Raw genomic sequence first — 17,934 nt, forward strand, 5'->3', positions numbered from 1 at the left:
CCAGTGTCCATGCCCTTTTCCGGTAAACTCCAGATTAATCTATTTATTATTATCGGCTTACTATACGCATCAAGATCGCGAGTACTCATGTTCTGTAGTTTTATGTAGCTCATCCAGTTCATGAATGAAATTCGTCAACAATATTAGTAGTTTCACAGATTATTATCAAATATTTATCCTTTCCCAGCCCATGTGAACAGATCTTCAGGTGGGCCAATTGTTATTGGTCCCTTTATTGTTGCATATGGCTGTTATATCTTGATCTCCTACCAGGATTACTGGTATGGTGGAGATATATTGGAATCACCCAGAACGTACCAGAAACAAATTTCTTCCGTGAGGAGCACACGATTACAAGTTGGTGTTTCTCTATGGGGTGCATCATTTTCCTCTGTAGTTCACATATTTACTGTGCGGCTCAGATTGCAAAAGGCACTTCGCATTGAATCACGTACAGCGCGAAGGAAATCTCACGATTTGCTACAATCTCCTAACCATTCAGGAATCAATTCGTAAATTCAATTTGTATGTTGACGGCCGCCAACACGTAGGCCTACTAATTGAATTACGTGTCGACGGCCGCATAATTTACATTGTACGGCTGCAGGTTGGCCACCCCTGTTCTGAACCAATAAGTTTTCTTTAATCGACTTTCCTTAGGTTTCTTGAAAGTCTGTCCAGAGGGAGTAAAAATATATGTGGTAAGTTGCAGCGTGCACAGTGGTTCTAAAACTGTTTATAGTACGGCCCAATTCTGAGTTTTATTAGCATCTCACGACCCGAGGTTCACGTATCCAAAGAAATGCATTTTAACTATTTGTATATGTTATGCGTTTTACGTGCATGTATATGAAAAAGATGCAGACAACAATTCGAACACTTCGCAATACTATGAAACATGATTCATTACAAAAAATCATTCATTCTGTCGGGTTGATGTTATTGAAATTTATGCTTCATGGTATTTTTAATGTAAGGTTTTTTTTTATTTTGTGAAACAAAAAATGTTAGGGAAGTCATTACGTATTTACATAAGATATTACAAATGTTTGACTTCTCAATAGACATTGACAAGTTTTGAGCCGTATAGGTAATCGCTGGTTATAAATCTCTATCCGATCGACATGCAATAGAGCATTCCCGTTCTTGTTGGAACAGCAATCCAATGTCCACAGATTGGACGAGATGAATAGGTGCTACAGTGGTTGGCAAGCCGGGCGCGATGATGTTTCGTAACCAGAGGTGTTCAGTAACTAAGTACTTCTACTTTTTCCAAGTACTCAAGTAGTTTTCCTCTACGTCTGGTACTTGCTCAAGTATATCTTATATTTCGCTACTTCTACGTCTATTTCGTAATATTTGGTGAACTACTTACTTACTTTTCGCTATTTTCAGTTTGCCAAGTAAAAGTAGTTTAATCCCCCAATAAGATAGATAGCCGAATGAATTTCAGGGCTGTTTTCACGTAGTAGCAACATTTAATTTTCATAAAAGTCATGTAATACCCTGAATTTTCGTTGCGCATCGCGCACAGTAGATATGGCGCGCCAAATATGTTTTAACGAAAGTATCACTGAATACAATTTAGATACCGGGCTGCGTGGTTCCGTTCACACCGCATTGTCGCCTATACAAAATATTTCATCACAGTAAGTATGGCCCCCATAACGTTTGAAACTACCGTTTCGCAATCTAGCAATTACCTCTTATACCTAGCAGCCCATGTCTTAATCTGGAAAAGTGGACTTTGACTTTTTTAACGTTAGACCTGTTTTAGCAGACCACCGTTGAAGTTTTCTGAACAAAAGACATGAAATATATTTTCCGCTTTTTAGAAGTAGTATTTGTAATTTTCATTCAATTGCGAGTATTATACGTTGGGTTCTAATTATAGTATCAGTTCTTTTGTCTGGAGAACATACTTGTGGAAATATAAAAGCAAGTGTAGTAATGCCTTATATTTTCCGAAAATATAGCTATACACTATATGACATCTTTCCGGTCTGCCATATTAAAATTAAGATTTTTAAGGTCAAAAAGTGTCAAAATTTTGATTTTTAGGTCAAAATCTTCCGTTCTTTAGGTAAAACAAATCACCCTAATTATTAGTAATTTTAAGAGATGATTGAAAACACTTGTTTTCATATCAAAGAAGTTAGAATCGGAGTCGGAGTCGGAGTCGGAGTCAGGAGCATTTTCACAAACTCTCACTCCGACTCCAACCAGTATTTTTTTCACGAATCCAACTCCGACTCCAAGTCGTTCTAAAAAGAGACTCCGATTCCGACTCCGACTCCATTAGGGGAAAATGAGCGAAATTCCAACTCCGACTCCACCGACTCCGACTCCACAGGTCTGTGGCTGAATACACTGAAGTTGTGCGTGCGTACATTGCTATTGACACACCGTGTTGCTTCATTCTGACAATGGTCTCTACATCACAATTTGTCATAATGCGCTTCTTGATATAAGAACCATGCAATGCCCACGTCGTCTTGCTTCAGTTAGGATATTGCGGTACGTTGAGCAAAACACCATGTTAACCTATTTGTTTTATTTGAATGTTTATGATTCACAATGAGCAGACAATGGGCCGTCTATAACGGTAGGCCTATGAAGTAGGTTAAACGCTGTAAAATGTCAAATGATAAGTTCCCCGACAATGCCAAATCTACGATACAAACGAATTGCAGATTGGAAATAAATTTTGACTTTGTTTACAATTTTGACATTTTTTCACCTAACGCTACAATTTTGACCTAATTTTGACTTTTTGATATGCCAAAAAAATCGCCCTATTTATGATACGTGCGATTGCGATTACTACGCCGCACAGTAAGTGATTACGACTATAGAGCTGGACACACTTATTCAAGTACTTTGAATCTGAAGCGAGTATCAATTCAGGGGCACTGCACTCTAAAAATGAAGTGGTCTCAAATTGAAGGACAAAACGAAATAAAAATTTTGGCCGCAGCCGTTTTCTTCAGAACGCCACCGTAATGGAGCTGCAATTTATCGAAGTTTCGATAGAAACTTCACGCTCCAGCAGTCACGCAGAGATCAAACTTTATATAGTTGTCAGCCGATGCTATGAAGGAAATATGTCGTACACGGTACATGCCCTATGTCCTAAAGAAATAGAATACAGTAGGCCTGATTTTGGCATAAATCTGACTGAACAATGAACATCTTTCGATGAACGCGGTATCTAAACCACCTTGGCGTGTACGACATTCGACATATTTCCTTCATAACATAGGCAGACAACGATATAAACTTCGATCTCTGCGCGACCGCTGGAGCGTGAAGTTGCTATCAAAATTTCAATAAATTGCAGCTCCATTACGGTGGTGTTCTGAAGAAAACGGCTGCGGCCAAAACTTTATTTCGTTTTGCCCTTCAATTTGAGACCACATCATTTTTAGAGTGCAGTGCCCCTTTAATGAGTCGAGTTGAGTGGTGAGGGATCGGTTTTCGAGCACTGAATTTGTAGGCTCCTTGCCATTAACAGGTAATTATAGCTTCCATTTGCACTGTGGTAGCCTTGAAACATCCATTTGTCGTGTTGCAGCATACGAAACGTATAGTACAAACTATACGCACGTTAATAGAAAGGGGAAGGCTATTTGTGAAGTAATCAATCCACAGCATTGGCACAAACTGATGGATAGATATGGTCGAAAAAATACCAAATTATCTTTAATATAATGTAGAAAATCAGTGTATACTTTATGGTCACATAAAAGGTATATCTCAACTTTCCCCACCATGTATTGTATACCAATGGTTTCCAAACCGCAGGACATATGTATGCCACCACATATGCAAGACTTAGAAAGCCTTACAAGGCTATATCTGTACCTTCCTTGTTCTACGGCATATGCACATCATGAAATTATGGTATGCATATGCACAGATCGTGTGTGTGTGTATCATGAGTCGGTGTATATGTCGCAGAAAACATCAAGGACAAAAATAAACAACGTCCTTTCCTTTCCATATTCACCAGATGTGCCTCGAATCTTTTTGTAATTTCGGACAAGAACTTCATTTGAAACAGGCACGCAGTAGTGCGGAGCATGGACCGGAGCAGGATCGGATATCCGGCTGGTGTTTTTTTTTTTTCAATTTTGGCCGGATCCGGATCAGTACTTTTTCTGATACGGCCGTACCGGGATCGGAGCCGGATCAGTATTTTTTTGATCCGGCTAGATTCTTTATTTAAAAGCATAACTTTTTTAACTATAAATAACTACCAACCAACCACATGCAGGTAACCGCCATGACAGTGCGAATATAATGGAGCCATATCTAAAAATTCACGGAACCACCGTACCGTGTAGGGTGGAGCATGGACCGGAGCCGGATTGGATATCCGGTCGGACTTTTTCATTTTCAGCCGGAGCCGGATCAGTACTTTTCCTGATACGACCGGAGTCGGATCGTACCCGGACCATAGAGATTTGAATAACAGGATCGGATTCGGATCAGAGAATTTGTCGATCCGCTCCGCACTAGCATGCAGGCACGCGTATGCGACTTGAGGGTGATGTAATTGTTGCATAGTTGATGAATATGCAAACGCGACCATTTCAATGGGACCAATGGGGGCATTGCCACTAACTATGGCAATTTATACGTCATAATTGTGTGTCGAAGGTATTCTTTAATCTTTAATGAATAAGCTCATTAGCAAGACAAGCATTTCCCTGCAAAACCTGACCACACTGGTATATTACGGTTGGTCGGCTCTCTCTCTCTCTTTCTCTCTCTCTCTCTTATTCAAACGACCGCAGCCGACATTATTTAAATTTATTATATTATAAGCAACCTGTATCCTTTATCACTTGCCATAGTCAGGTTTCGCATGCTTTATGCATTTCCAAACTACTACTACTACTACTACGACGACGACGACGGAGTATTATTTGTGCGGATACGCGATGCACCATAGTTCAGTGGTTCTTACCAGGGTTCGAACGAACTTCGCAGGTTAGCTGAGTCAGTCTCCGGGGTTCGCCGGAGGTCAAGACGTGCACCAGACTCACGTGATTAAGGTTGAGAACCACTGTGCATTTATATACAACTGTCACTGAACAACAAACTCCTATACATATGCTTCGTTTTCAAATCATATTTTATTTATAATTACGGCATCGATACATTAATGAAAATTGCATACGCATGCACGCACGCACGCATGTCCTGTACAATGTATGCACATTACACATATCAGCCTGTATCTAGTTAGCCTATACGTTTAATCCGGTGGTGTCTATAATTCTAGGTATCCCCAATTTGACCATATGGATGTTTGAAACTATTGGCGAAGAATTATAGTTGGTGTCACAAGTAATAAATTCCTGAGTAAAATATAACCATTTTCCTTTGCGAGTACCTATCGCATCATTATCATACACGGTGTAGTTCCCATCATTCTTGTTGTTGTCCGGTGTTATCTGAAAATATTGCCTTGCAATTATCCTCTAGGTATCACTTGGTTACGGTCGGGTGCATGGGATTGCGACAGCTCCAATGGGAAATATAGTCGATGGCCCGTACGGACATGTCTTAGTTCCTTTTCCTAGTTAGGTCCAGGTAGGCTACGTTTAAGTTTGCTTTAGTTCTTCAAAATATGTTATTGCTGCGATTACACTATTTCTGCGTCGGTCGCGTTTGCTCTCATATAAACATGAGCACATTGAGCAGCGAACACGGTATCATTATATTATAGGAAATTACTATACAATCGCGAGCTACGATAACATTGCCACAACTCTGCGACAAACGACTCCCTCCTATAAAAAAAAACGAATTGCAACTGCGACTCTGCCTCCAAATACGATGACATCGAATTTCACGTTTCTCTGACCCCGGCCCGCGACTCCAGCAAATTGAAAAGTGCGACTCTGGCTACGAGTCAAAAGTGCTTCACAATGCCCCGACTCCCGACTCTGACACCGATTCCCCAGGCCAGGTAGCAACGCAACTGGATTAAAACACAGCTTGACATGAAAAATTGCGGTACGATAAAAGTAATATAATTCCGTACCATACCGCACCGTACTTGAGGAAAATACCGTTTACCGCAATTTCGTACCGTACTAAATAGCGTACGGTGCCGTGCCGAAGAAATTACATGATAGTGGCCCGGTCTCATCAATTTATAGATTTCGATTTTCAGAGTTGACATATCGTTCAAATTAGGACGACGACAACCCTAACTGCGGTGTCATTTGGTTATTTTGAGGTGACTGTATCAATAATGTAATCAGATGCGGGGTCGGCGAGTAGGTTACATGTTGTTGACTCGTTTGTGGATACTCCCAGTGAAGGTGATGTGAATAAAGTCTCACCTGCTTCAGGAGAGACGGATTGTTCCGGCAAACTCTGCACAGCACCAACTGGAAATGTGGACTGCGGTGACGGGTGCCCTTGAGGATGTGATTTGTTAGGCGTGACAACTAGTTGAGAATAGGCGGACTGTTGCGGCATATTTTGTCCAATAGGCCCACCATCCACAAATGTAGGTTGTCGTATCAAATGTACTTGAGGCTGTGTAGTCTTCATTCCTGCGATGTATTAGTCTGGTATGTCATCTGAAATTTTGGCATAACAGAAGTAGATATACCATATGCCTGTGGTTCGACGAAACTTCTTTCTGTAACGTACGGGATTTGAGAACTGATTGTTCGCGGTTGATACGAAACCCCGTATTCCGCGTTGTGTTGGAGGTCCATAGGTGCCACAGATGCTTTCTAAAATAATTATAATGGTTCAAATCAAGGATGTTCCAGATGCGTAATATATCAAAAATGCAAAATCTGTGAAATGGAAAGGTCTGAACGTATGGTTTCACGTGTGTCGTACAGCATGAATAAATAACATCATGTAACGAAATCATTATACCAACGGGTTCGCCCGAAGATATGCAATCATTATTTACGGTCCCTACATTTTCCAAAGACACCTCACTCAGCTCTAGCGGTAACTCTGATCACGTGGGCAGAGTGAGGATAGAAAATTGATAGCAATATATATGCAATCCCTGATCATATTGACCGATTGGATCATGAATTATAGAAAGTTTTGGCGCTTCGCGAGTTTCTGCGAAATGAGCTGGCTCACTAAACAGTAGGCCTACAACATATCTCGCTGATATGTAGCGGTCAAAACGTATTGCCTGATGGGCAGGCCGTGTTATTTTTGGCATATGCCAAAACTGCCAAAAATAGCTTATTTTTGGCATTTTTCAATTTTTATTTTTGGCAGTTTTGGCATCGACCACTAAATAGATAGATACAGACTCGAATTAGTCATTAAAACGCTTTATTTGGGTCAGTTTATCAAAAGAGACCAAAAATGTGCAGCATCCACTTATAATCAGTACCAACACACAATAATAAAAAGAAAAATCCTAGCGATTACATAGGTTAATATTATCAAACGAAACCACAAAATGTGCAATATCCACTCGGAATCGGTGCCAATAAGCAAAAAGAATGAGAAGCCTAACAAACACGCTCAACATTTGATTGTTACAGCTTTTGAATAGACTTAAATTGTTTGCACTGTAACAGTGCTTCCAAACTCAGGTCAGCAAAGTTTCTCCTGAATTCATTTTTCGGCAAACGAATCTGGGAAATATCGGCTTCAACAGTAGCCGTTGAGGGAAAGAATGTTGCCAGACTTCCACAAAAGGTTTTCAGAGCTTCAAAATTTTCGGAGGGCCGAACCGGCTTCCAACCATCATGAAAAGAGATCACTGCGCTAGTGCCATCGATCTCATCGCGGAAAGAATTTTCTTCCCAATACTTTTCCAGGAGTTCCCTGTGTTGTCTCCAGGGCCGTAACAGCACTTCGTCAGGCCCCCCCCCAAAAAAACACTTTGGTCTTGGGCCCCCCATAGGTTTATAGACCGAACTTCTGGGGTCTTCGCCCCCCACACCCCCCTTCGCCGATACGCTGTTTACCGCTATTCTTCATTTTCATTGGGAGTTTGTATAGTGAATCAGCTTATGTCGCCTAAGCGCGCGAAGCGCGAAAAATTTCCAGAATTCATGATTTCCGCGGGCAGTATGATCAGGAATTGCATGTATTGTTATCAATTTTTATCTTCTCTCTGCTCACGTAACCAGATTTGCCGGTAGAGCTGAGTGAGGTGTGTTTGAAAAGGTAGGACCACTCAATAATAATTAAACATTTTCGGGCTTATACCCGTTGGCAGGAACGAAACAGCACCTCGTCAGGCCCCCAAAAACGTGGGTCTTGGGCTCCCATGGGGTGATAAAACGACCCCCCCCCATCCCGTTGTTCGCGTTTGTCACGAAATTATCTGTACTGTTGTGAGCCAGCGCGATGCGCGAAAATTTCCGATAATTTATGATAAAATCGGTCAATCAGATCGGCGATTGCATATATATTATGCTATCAATTTATTGTCCTCTCTACTCACGTAATTAGATTTACCGGTAGAGCTGAGTGAAGTGTCTTGAAAACGGGAGGGCCCGTAAATAATGATTAAACATCTTCGGGCGGGCGGACCCGCTGATATGACTTCGTTACATGATGTTATTTCGTGACGTCCAGTCTGCTATATCAAAAAATATAGAATCGCCCAAACGTAGGCTTCTAAACTAAGAGACGCACACGATTTCAAATTGGTATTTCTTCACTGGCATAACATCTTTCCCAGCGGGATGGTATTTGTCTTGTGAGGTTCAGATTGCAAAGACAGGAACATTCGGCGCCAGTAATTTAGGCGCCTATGGACAATTAAACCTAGATGTATTTTGTATAGCCTATATAACGAAGTCTTCGGTCTGCATAAGGTCATAGACCTTTTCGGCCAAGCTTTTCTCGCTGCCCATCGTTCTGACACACTTCTTGGAGTTGCATGTTATATGGCCTAAAACTTGATTGTATGTCTTGTGGGTTGTGGCGCGGAAAATGGCTCAATACCCAATAATATAGATACATGGCTACTTGGATTCGCGCGCAGCGCGAAAAAATTTTGGAATAATTTCCTAAATTTTCGAAAAATACTCTATGATTTATGCTAATTCACGAAATAATTTTGGGCCCCCTTCGAGCTCGGGCCCCCCCCCAATTGGGGGTTTGGGGTGCGGCAGTTACGGTGCTGGTTGTCTCTCAACACATTCTATTTTGTAGCCCGACCATTCCATCTCCATCAGTCTACCGATATATTTTAGGCGGACTTGTGTCACGTCAGATGGCTTTAATATTACCAACTCACATGGAAGAGTCCTGGGAAGGTTAGCTTGTTTAAGAACATTAACGCAACAAGACTGTCTGGCAAAACGAGACTGCAGCTCAGAAATAGCCAGACTGTTTGTTGCGTCACAATGTTCAACTCGATCACAATGCAAAAATCGTGGTTGAATTTGGGGGTTCCAGATCCATGAGCAGAATACAATTTATATTTTAGTAATCAGTACAGGGGCAGCTTTCCATTGATACCCGTTTTATCAAAATTAGTGCTCGGCAAGCCGGTCAAAAATGGCCGTAAAATTGACTTTGGACAAATGAAAAGTATGACTTCAACAAAATGCAGTCAGCCGTTCAATCTCGCTGTGCCTACACCATTTAGAACACCATGCTTTCGCCCCTAATGTGTGGGCTGGACCCATAGAGTAAGAAACCTGCCCTTCACAAACGCTCTTCTCGTTTGTAATGCGATCCTGTTAACACAGTGATTCCCAACCTGTGGTACGCGTACCACTAGTGGTACGCGAAGGTCTTCCTGGTGGTACGCGAGCAGATTCTGTTTTTTCTTTCGATCAAAGGGAGTTATTAGTTCAGGTGAGGTTGATTTTGAGTTTTTTGAAGCCGTCGTCTCCCGCTATTCCCCAGCTGCTAATTTTCCCTTATACGTGGAAATACGAGCAAGGATTTTCATGCCTGATGACTATCAAGTCGAAGAAACGAAACCGACTTGTTGCGCCCATGCATGACTTTCGGTGCGCTGCAAGCAACGTATGTCACGCATCGACAAGCTAGTGGAAAATAAACAAATGCAGCCATCGCATTAAATAAATTGACTTTTGTTGTGTGTTGTTATTTCATTACGCTGTTCTTCTTGTGACTGGTGGTGAAAAAAAAAATTCCATACATCCCATCAACCCTGGCTGATAATGCTTAAGTTCAGGGGTGTCAAACTCAAATTGCATCGCGGGCCGGATCGAAGTCATGAAATCGCTCGCGGGCCGGACCAGTCAACGGAATCGTAAATGTTGCCTCGTGGCATTGCTTCTCGCTGGAATACTTTATTATAGGCTTACCATACGTCCTCTATTAAGAGGATTTGTCCTCTTTTTTGACTTTTTTGAAAGTGTCCTCGGAGGACGCCCTTTTGTCCTCTTTTTTGAGATTTTGTCCTCTTTTTTGAAAATTTAGGCAGATTTAGAGCAAATTGCGAGTGATATGCCGCATATTAGCACAGAAGCGAAGCTCCGGCGGGTATTTCGGAGTGAAAAACGGTGACTTTAGCTCTGAGCGAAAAAATGACCTTTTTTTTTTTTTAGTCATCCACCCGCCAATGTGGAGAAAAAAACGTTATTTTGAGCTCTGAGCGGAAAAAATGACCTTTTTTTTTAGTCAACCGATCACAAAGTGGGAAAAATTAACCGGTTTTTGAAAATTTCACTCCGGTTTTGCAAGTTGCAAATTTCTGAAAAAGTGTCCTCTTTTTTGATTTCCAAAATATGGTAAGCCTACTTTATTATCAATCATATATAGATAATACACGGATCGTAGGGGTTTCATTCTAGCGAGTCGCAACACCATTATTTGCGAGCAATGCGAAAATATGATGTTTGTCCGGTTGAATACAGTTAAGAACCGCTAAAACAATGGCATTACCGGCGATACAAGTAGACATATTTAAGTGTTCCCTTTGCTTCATTAAAGGGGTGGCCAGCCTGCGGCCGTAAGAGGGAATTTGTGTGGGCTTAGGCACGCAATTCAATTAGTATGTGTTAGCGGCCGCCGACATGAAATTTGAATTTAGGAATTGACTCCCGATTTCTTGAAAGATTTACATTAATTTTGAAATTTTCATCGCGTTGCGCGTGATTCAATGCGATTACATATTTCAATTTTACTATAGTAGCACCCTTTGCAATCACACCCCAACAATATAGATGCGAACATCAGTGGGATATGATGCGCCTCACATGGAAATATCAGCGCGGAATCGTGTGCTCCTCACTATGCTAACAATCCTGATGGGAGATCAAGAAATAACAGCATGCTACAAAGTGACTGATACCAATTGGCCAACCCAAAGATGCATCATAATTTATAACTTGCTTTAAGTTTTCGAAAACACCCCTACATCAACTCTATACCAGTGAATCTGATCACACGGGATGAGAAAGGATAAATGTTTGAGGTTAATATGTAAAACTACTAATATCAATGACGAAATTCATTGGTGAATCTGAATTTTTTTCGCGCTTCGCGCGACTATGATGGCTTCCTTCCTTAACATTACCAGTGACTACTCGCGATTTTGTACGCATAGTAAGCCTATCATTAAATAGATTAGTCCGGAGTTCACCGGAAATGGACATAGACACGTTAACCGGGTATTTGGCGTCCATCAGCTCGTTCATTTCGACTATGCCCTGGAATGCGGCCGTAGGCTACACGAGTAGTCGAAATGCGGCCGTGAATGGCAAAAAGGTTGGCCACCCTTGCTTTAGTCATAATGTGGCTTTAGCCCTGCGTATGCGTTGTGATGAATACAAGATATTTAACCGTCAACGCGGACGTTGTAATTTGGTTTATTACTGTGGATGTGATTGATGATATAGTCTTTTTTCAATGTACTCAAAATTGCTATGCGGGCTGGATAAAATCGCCTGGCGGGCCGGATCCGGCCCACGGGCCGTATATATGACAGCCATGGCTTAGTTCAATAGAATTTGTTAATAGACCTCGCATAGGTCAAATACGTGAGTATGACGTCATAAATTGTGGAAACGCGCGTAACTTATATAGGTGGTACGCGAGCACTGCATAAAACCTCAAAATGGTACGTGGGTGGAAAAAGGTTGGGAACCACTGTGTTAACACAACACCATGAACGAAATACACTATTGGCAGGCCGTGTTATTTTTGGCATATTTTTGTTTTTGGCAGTTTTGGTATCTGACTATCTGGCTCCTGAAATGCCAAAAATAACACGGCCTGCTGATGGGGGTCGCAGAACAGCAATGTACAGAACTGCATTGTTGGAAATCCTGGTGGATGCTCAGGTCGGATTAAATAGATCGCAATGTTTTATATCACGTGATATATCACAAAAATCTACTTACCTGTTGTTTGTAGCAGCAGCAACCATAACATCCCGTCGCAATGTACGATATTATCATGCTGGTCATACTGAGCACGAACATACTGCATGCAAGCGCAAGAAGTCCGTAATGCAAATCCGAATCACAAACTGTGAGACATAAAATACATCCGATTTCAATCATTCCGACAGTCTTCCTCTCATAGATAAAAGATTTATGAGGTGAATTCGGAATTGTGCATCCAACCAGGGAAATAGGATTGAGCTCTGGGATGGACAAACATGCGGGGTATTGGTTTTATCCAGGGTGGAACCCTCAGATTTAAAATTCCTAACTAGTAAACATACCGCAGCATGCATACATTTTATCACCATTTTGAAGATAACGACCATGGGTTTGATATTTGAAAGGCTACAGGCAGTATTCAGGTGAGAGCAGATCACAGCATTGGTCTGCAACTAAACCACAGAGGCAGTGGGTCACTAACAAAGTTCGAAGTACTCAATAGTTTTCCCATACTTGTAGTACTTGATCAAGTAAATATAATTTTACGATACTTCTACTTCGGAATATTTTGCAATCCACCTACTTACTTTTCGCGATTTACAGTTGGCTGGGTAGAAGTACTACACTCTTCCAATGAGAGATAGAGGGAGAGAAATAAATAGAGGGACACTGAGAAGGAGAATTTTAGGTGTTGTTTTCACGGAGTATCGACTAAAAGTTTAGATACCAGAATTTTCGTCATGCTTCGCCCGAAATAGATATAGAAGGGTTACCATGTTTTTGAAATCAGATAGAAGGACACTTTTTCAGATTACAGCCGTTCAGGTTCGACTGGATCAAGAAATTCGCAGATTCGACAGATATATAATAGCAGATGCAGGCACAACTACACAGCAACCGCTTCATATACAGATTACAAACCTACGGATAGATACGTAATACGTGACTCACGGTTGAGTACCCATAGAGAGCGCTATAGCGGTTGTTGACCGCTTCGTAAACAGATATACATATGTAAGCGGCCGGACAGCATTATCATGGGGTAGGTTCGGACTATGTTGGCACTCGGAAATCATCTCCGCGGTATATTCGGAATATGTTTGCACTCGGACATTGTGTCTGGTGTAGGTTCGGCTGTGTTACGTCAGTCTAACACAGGGGTGGGCTAACTTTTGAGCTCGTGGGCCCATTCAACATCTAAATCCATTCGCGGGCCGCACTATATAAAATTGGGATTATAAACCAAAACGCAATATTGGTATTTGATTATATAGTGATGACAAGGAGATAATATATGTGCTTGTTTAAAACAAATCATTGCTTTGATGATATCGTACACGCGTCAGAAATATAGCGGGTAGATTTATAGGCTGGTCGACCTCAATAACCAATTTGTCAGAACTATATAGATGACAGTCCGTTGTTCCGCTTCTTAGAATAGGATTGAAATTTAAATCTGGGAGCAACAATCTTTTCATAGATTTACTAATTCCACTTTTGGTTCAGTTCCAGGACACACATCACTGAAATAATTTAAACTGAAGTGGCCAATCTGAAATCCCACTCGTGATCCGAATTATGACAATAGGATTTATGTGATGTTTAGCAGTTGAAACCCTTCAAACTGCGTGGGCCTTGAGATCGGGCTATCGCGCCAGAAATTAAAAATACGAAATAACACAGGAAGTATTTACCGCAGAACTGTGGTTCTCATACTATTCAAGACACGCCCCCCCCCCCCCCCCTTATCGTCATATCACGAAACGCAATCAGGATGTTAGCAAATCTAACGGATAATTCGATGGCATGGAAGGGTTACGACTGTGGATGATAGATGTTTAAATATTAAATTCAGACTAAATACAGAGTAAAAACTATGAAGTGTATGACAATCGCGTGGTGCGCGAAATTTTTTTTCAGTTGAGCTGCCCCCCTTCAGATACTTTCACGCCCCAGTTTGAGAACCACTGTCTTAGAATTATCATGGTGAAATTATTGAGAAAAAGTATAATCAAGTCCCCGCATTAATTCGATTTTTAGTACGCATTTTATCAATATTCCTAAAAAGCTTTTTTAGACTCTCGCGGGCCGCCCAGAACGGCGCTGCGGGCCACACGCGGCCCGCGGGCCGTAGTTTGCCCACCTCTGGTCTAACATCATGTCTGAGCCCTGAGGTATGTTCGGACTTTGTGACTGTTCGGACATTGTGTCCGTACAAGTGGCAACACAGTCGAAAGATATCCCAGCAATAATGTCGGAGTGCCGCAAGACAATCTGAACATACCCCAGACATGATGGCCGAACGGCAACAAAGTCCGAAAATACCTCGGATATGCTATCCGAGTGCCGCATCGTAGTGCGAACATACCGCAGACATGTTGTCCGAGTGGCAATAGTGTTCGAAAATACCACGTACATGGTGTCAAAGTGGCAAAACTACCCAGACATAATGCTGTCCGGCGCCTGCTTACAATATCTGTTAACAAATCGTCCGGTAAACACAAGCTCTATCTGAGTGCTCAGCCGTGACTGACTAGTTGTGCATCAATCCGCAGGTTAGCAATCTATACTTTATATCATCTGTAAATAAAGACGTCCATATAAACGTCACAATACGCTGAAATAATAAGTATGAATGTCTCTCACTCTCGCGATGTAAAGTAATATAGGCCCGCTCGAATCATACTTGAATTTAATGCACCTGCAAATTACAATCCTGGCTACTGTACCAATTCAATAGTTACGGACCTGATATATATTCATAGCAGTAAATACTTTAAGGCTTTAAGGCAGTGGTTCTCAGCCGGTGTGCCATTTACGTCTCGCAAGTGTGCCGCTAGCGATTTCTTCGGAATTTTGAAAATATGTGCAAAATAATTCTAGTCTATAGCAAACGATCAATAATAATCTTAATCACTGCAATCAATATCCTCCTCGAATTCGCTTAGCTGGATAGACCGCGCGCCTTGAAGGCTGAATTCAGTTTTGCGCAATACGTTGATTGATCGCTAAGAAGAGCAGACATATGGCGGCGCCTGTATGACATTGACAATGCGGTTTTCTAATCCTCATTGTCCCCCCAATCACCAGCAAGAAATGAAGTTCTTCAGAATTTACGTGCGGGTTTCCAAATTCGAATTACAAACTTGGCAACCCACATTGCGATTGTTAGGTATCGTGCCGGCACTTCCGTTCAAATGCAGGCTTGTAGCACAACGTTGTGTTACTGTCGACGAATATGAGAGTTGAGAAGTAATGTTGATCAGAATATATCAGTTAACAAACCTCTTCGCTGCTGAGGTTATAAACCTGGTTCGTATGAAATATAATTGAACTGCGGGTGTCTGCCAGTAGAACTATCGAGGTATGACTATCCTCACGCGTGCTACACGGTCTGCGTGAAAATGCATTGCATAGCATGGTATAGCCCACACCTCTACGCCTCCGTATACATTAGCGGCGGTCGTGGTTGACCTCTTCGACCCCATGCGGCAGTGGGCAGATTTATTGTCAAACAAATCTTATGAAATAGTATTCAAGGGCAGAGCGAAGTTTCTGTGAAGTCGTATATTAAAATGACCCCCTTTACATTTTCGTCTGAATACACCATGTTTGTTGTAATCACGAAGGAACGATATTCTGACCCGAGCAAAACGACGACTTTCTATCGCGGCTTAGTAAGCGATATGAGGGACGCTTTACGTACAAAAGTTTACTTTTAGAAATATTAAAATGGAGAAGTTTATTTCAAAAGAAAGGAAGTACAGAAACATTTTGAATTGACTGCAGGGATGGTGACATTAGTCGGCGTTAGGGTGCTAATAAGTATTCTGGTAGTTTGCAGGTGCCGTAAGCATGGCATGGTATGGTATGGTATGGAAGTATGGTATGGTATGGATCGATATTTTGGTATGGAATATGGAACGATGCAAGTATGGTATGGAATGGAAGATTTTAATCTATGGTATGAAACGACATTTCCATACTTCCATACTTTGGTGTTCTATACATTTTATCGTGATATGTGTAACCTTCATGAAGCGTACGTTGTTCGCTGTTCACGGAATACAATCGCTTTTGTTATGTGTGAACGTGAACTATTAAACGCTGTGTAGGAACAAATACACGCTTGTGCAACGGTTTTAGGAGCACTTGGAATGACATGATTTTGTGATGTAATAATGACAACAGTAATGTTGATCCGATATTCTTTCGAGTCTAGACATGACGTCTCCGAGCATAGTCTATCATGTGACGCAATAATTGGTAATGTAGGCTACTCCAACTACCTTATTCTTGAGTGACGACAGCTTACAAGTAATCATGATGCAACGTACTACATGCTCAATGTGATTGATAATTACATTTCTTCTGAAACATTGTCCGCACATCTATACTATTTGCATACCGAGATATCTTATTGGTCATATTTCAAACGATCTCGCATTAGGATTATAGATCAGGGAGTGGGGTAGATATAGTTTGGATTTTGGAATTCTCGCCATGCTAACCCCAACCGAATACTATACTAATAATCATGCAGATCGCTGCAGTATTGATCGCCTGCAGCTGGGATAATTTATGGGTTCGCCTATATTATAAATTATTTTGCGAGTATTTACTTCAAACTTGCATGTGCCTCATGCCAATGTACCGGAAATGCGATGATATTCTTATGGAACAGGGGCGGGCAACTTCTCCAGTCGGCGGGCCGGAAATAGGAAAATTAGGTACTTTGGCGGGCCGGATTGCTGAATGGATAAATAATTCGCCCATGTATACAAGGAATACATCGTATTTAATGAATGTATTTTATCGACAGCAATGTCACTTCAAAGCCATTTCTCGCCGATAATGACAATCCAATGTGGATTTGAGAATAGCATTGTCATACAGGCGCCGCCGTGTCTGCTTCTCTCTGATCAACTAACTCACGGTGCAATCCTTAATTAAGATTTCAAAGCGTTTGATAAGCCCGGTACCCGAAATTTACCAAGAAACAATTCATTAGGGTTGAGGACATCGTAAATGCCGACAATGCAAGTCTTCTCGCTTCGAAGAACTTACGCGTAAGCTCCACTCTCGCACGCTGCACAGTGCGCACACCTATATAATAACATACAGTCACTAAAATTTGACGTTTAGGCAAGTAGGGGGGAATCTCGGCAGACTGGAGCCGCGGGCCACATTATTATGTAAGACAGGAAACTGTCCGCGGGCCGGAAAAAATCTTGTTGCGGGCCGCATCCGGCCCGCGGGCCGTATGTTGCCAGTCCCTTTTATGGACAGTCCTAGATAACAATCTCATGCTGACTATCTCATTTTGCTCGCGGAAGCTGTAGAGTAGACGTACACGGCACCTCATCACCGTGAACTAACCCTCACCAAAACAGACTCTGTAAAACTATTACCAGGAATTATATTCGCTAGTTTAAGCAATAATGATATCCGAAATATCAATAATATAGGGGCTATAAAAGGTACTATACTTATGATATTGAAGTATTTGAAAGTATGGAATATGTATCAAGTATGGTATGGAACAATGTTGGTATGGTATGGGAAATTGCAAGTATGGTATGGAGAGAGTAAGGCAAGTATGGAG

At 41.6% G+C, this 17,934-nt stretch overlaps 1 protein-coding gene across 1 annotated transcript in view; it reads right to left on the minus strand.

Moving 5' to 3' along the window:
• Positions 1-5,390: 5,390 nt before the first annotated feature.
• Positions 5,391-17,934, minus strand: part of LOC145448277 (uncharacterized) — a 219,879-nt gene continuing 207,335 nt past the window's right edge. Inside the window, exons 7-8 of the mRNA XM_080326644.1 lie at positions 6,360-6,575; positions 5,391-5,462 (exon numbers count right to left, since the gene is read on the minus strand). Of these exons, the coding sequence (XP_080182770.1) occupies positions 5,437-5,462; positions 6,360-6,575 (242 nt within the window). The 3' untranslated portion in view covers positions 5,391-5,436. The remainder of the gene's footprint in view (positions 5,463-6,359; positions 6,576-17,934) is intronic.

The sequence above is a fragment of the Botryllus schlosseri genome, chromosome 10 (assembly GCF_051294905.1).
Source record: "Botryllus schlosseri isolate E-star chromosome 10, Bs_hap1, whole genome shotgun sequence".
Classification (NCBI taxonomy): Eukaryota; Metazoa; Chordata; class Ascidiacea; order Stolidobranchia; family Styelidae; genus Botryllus; species Botryllus schlosseri.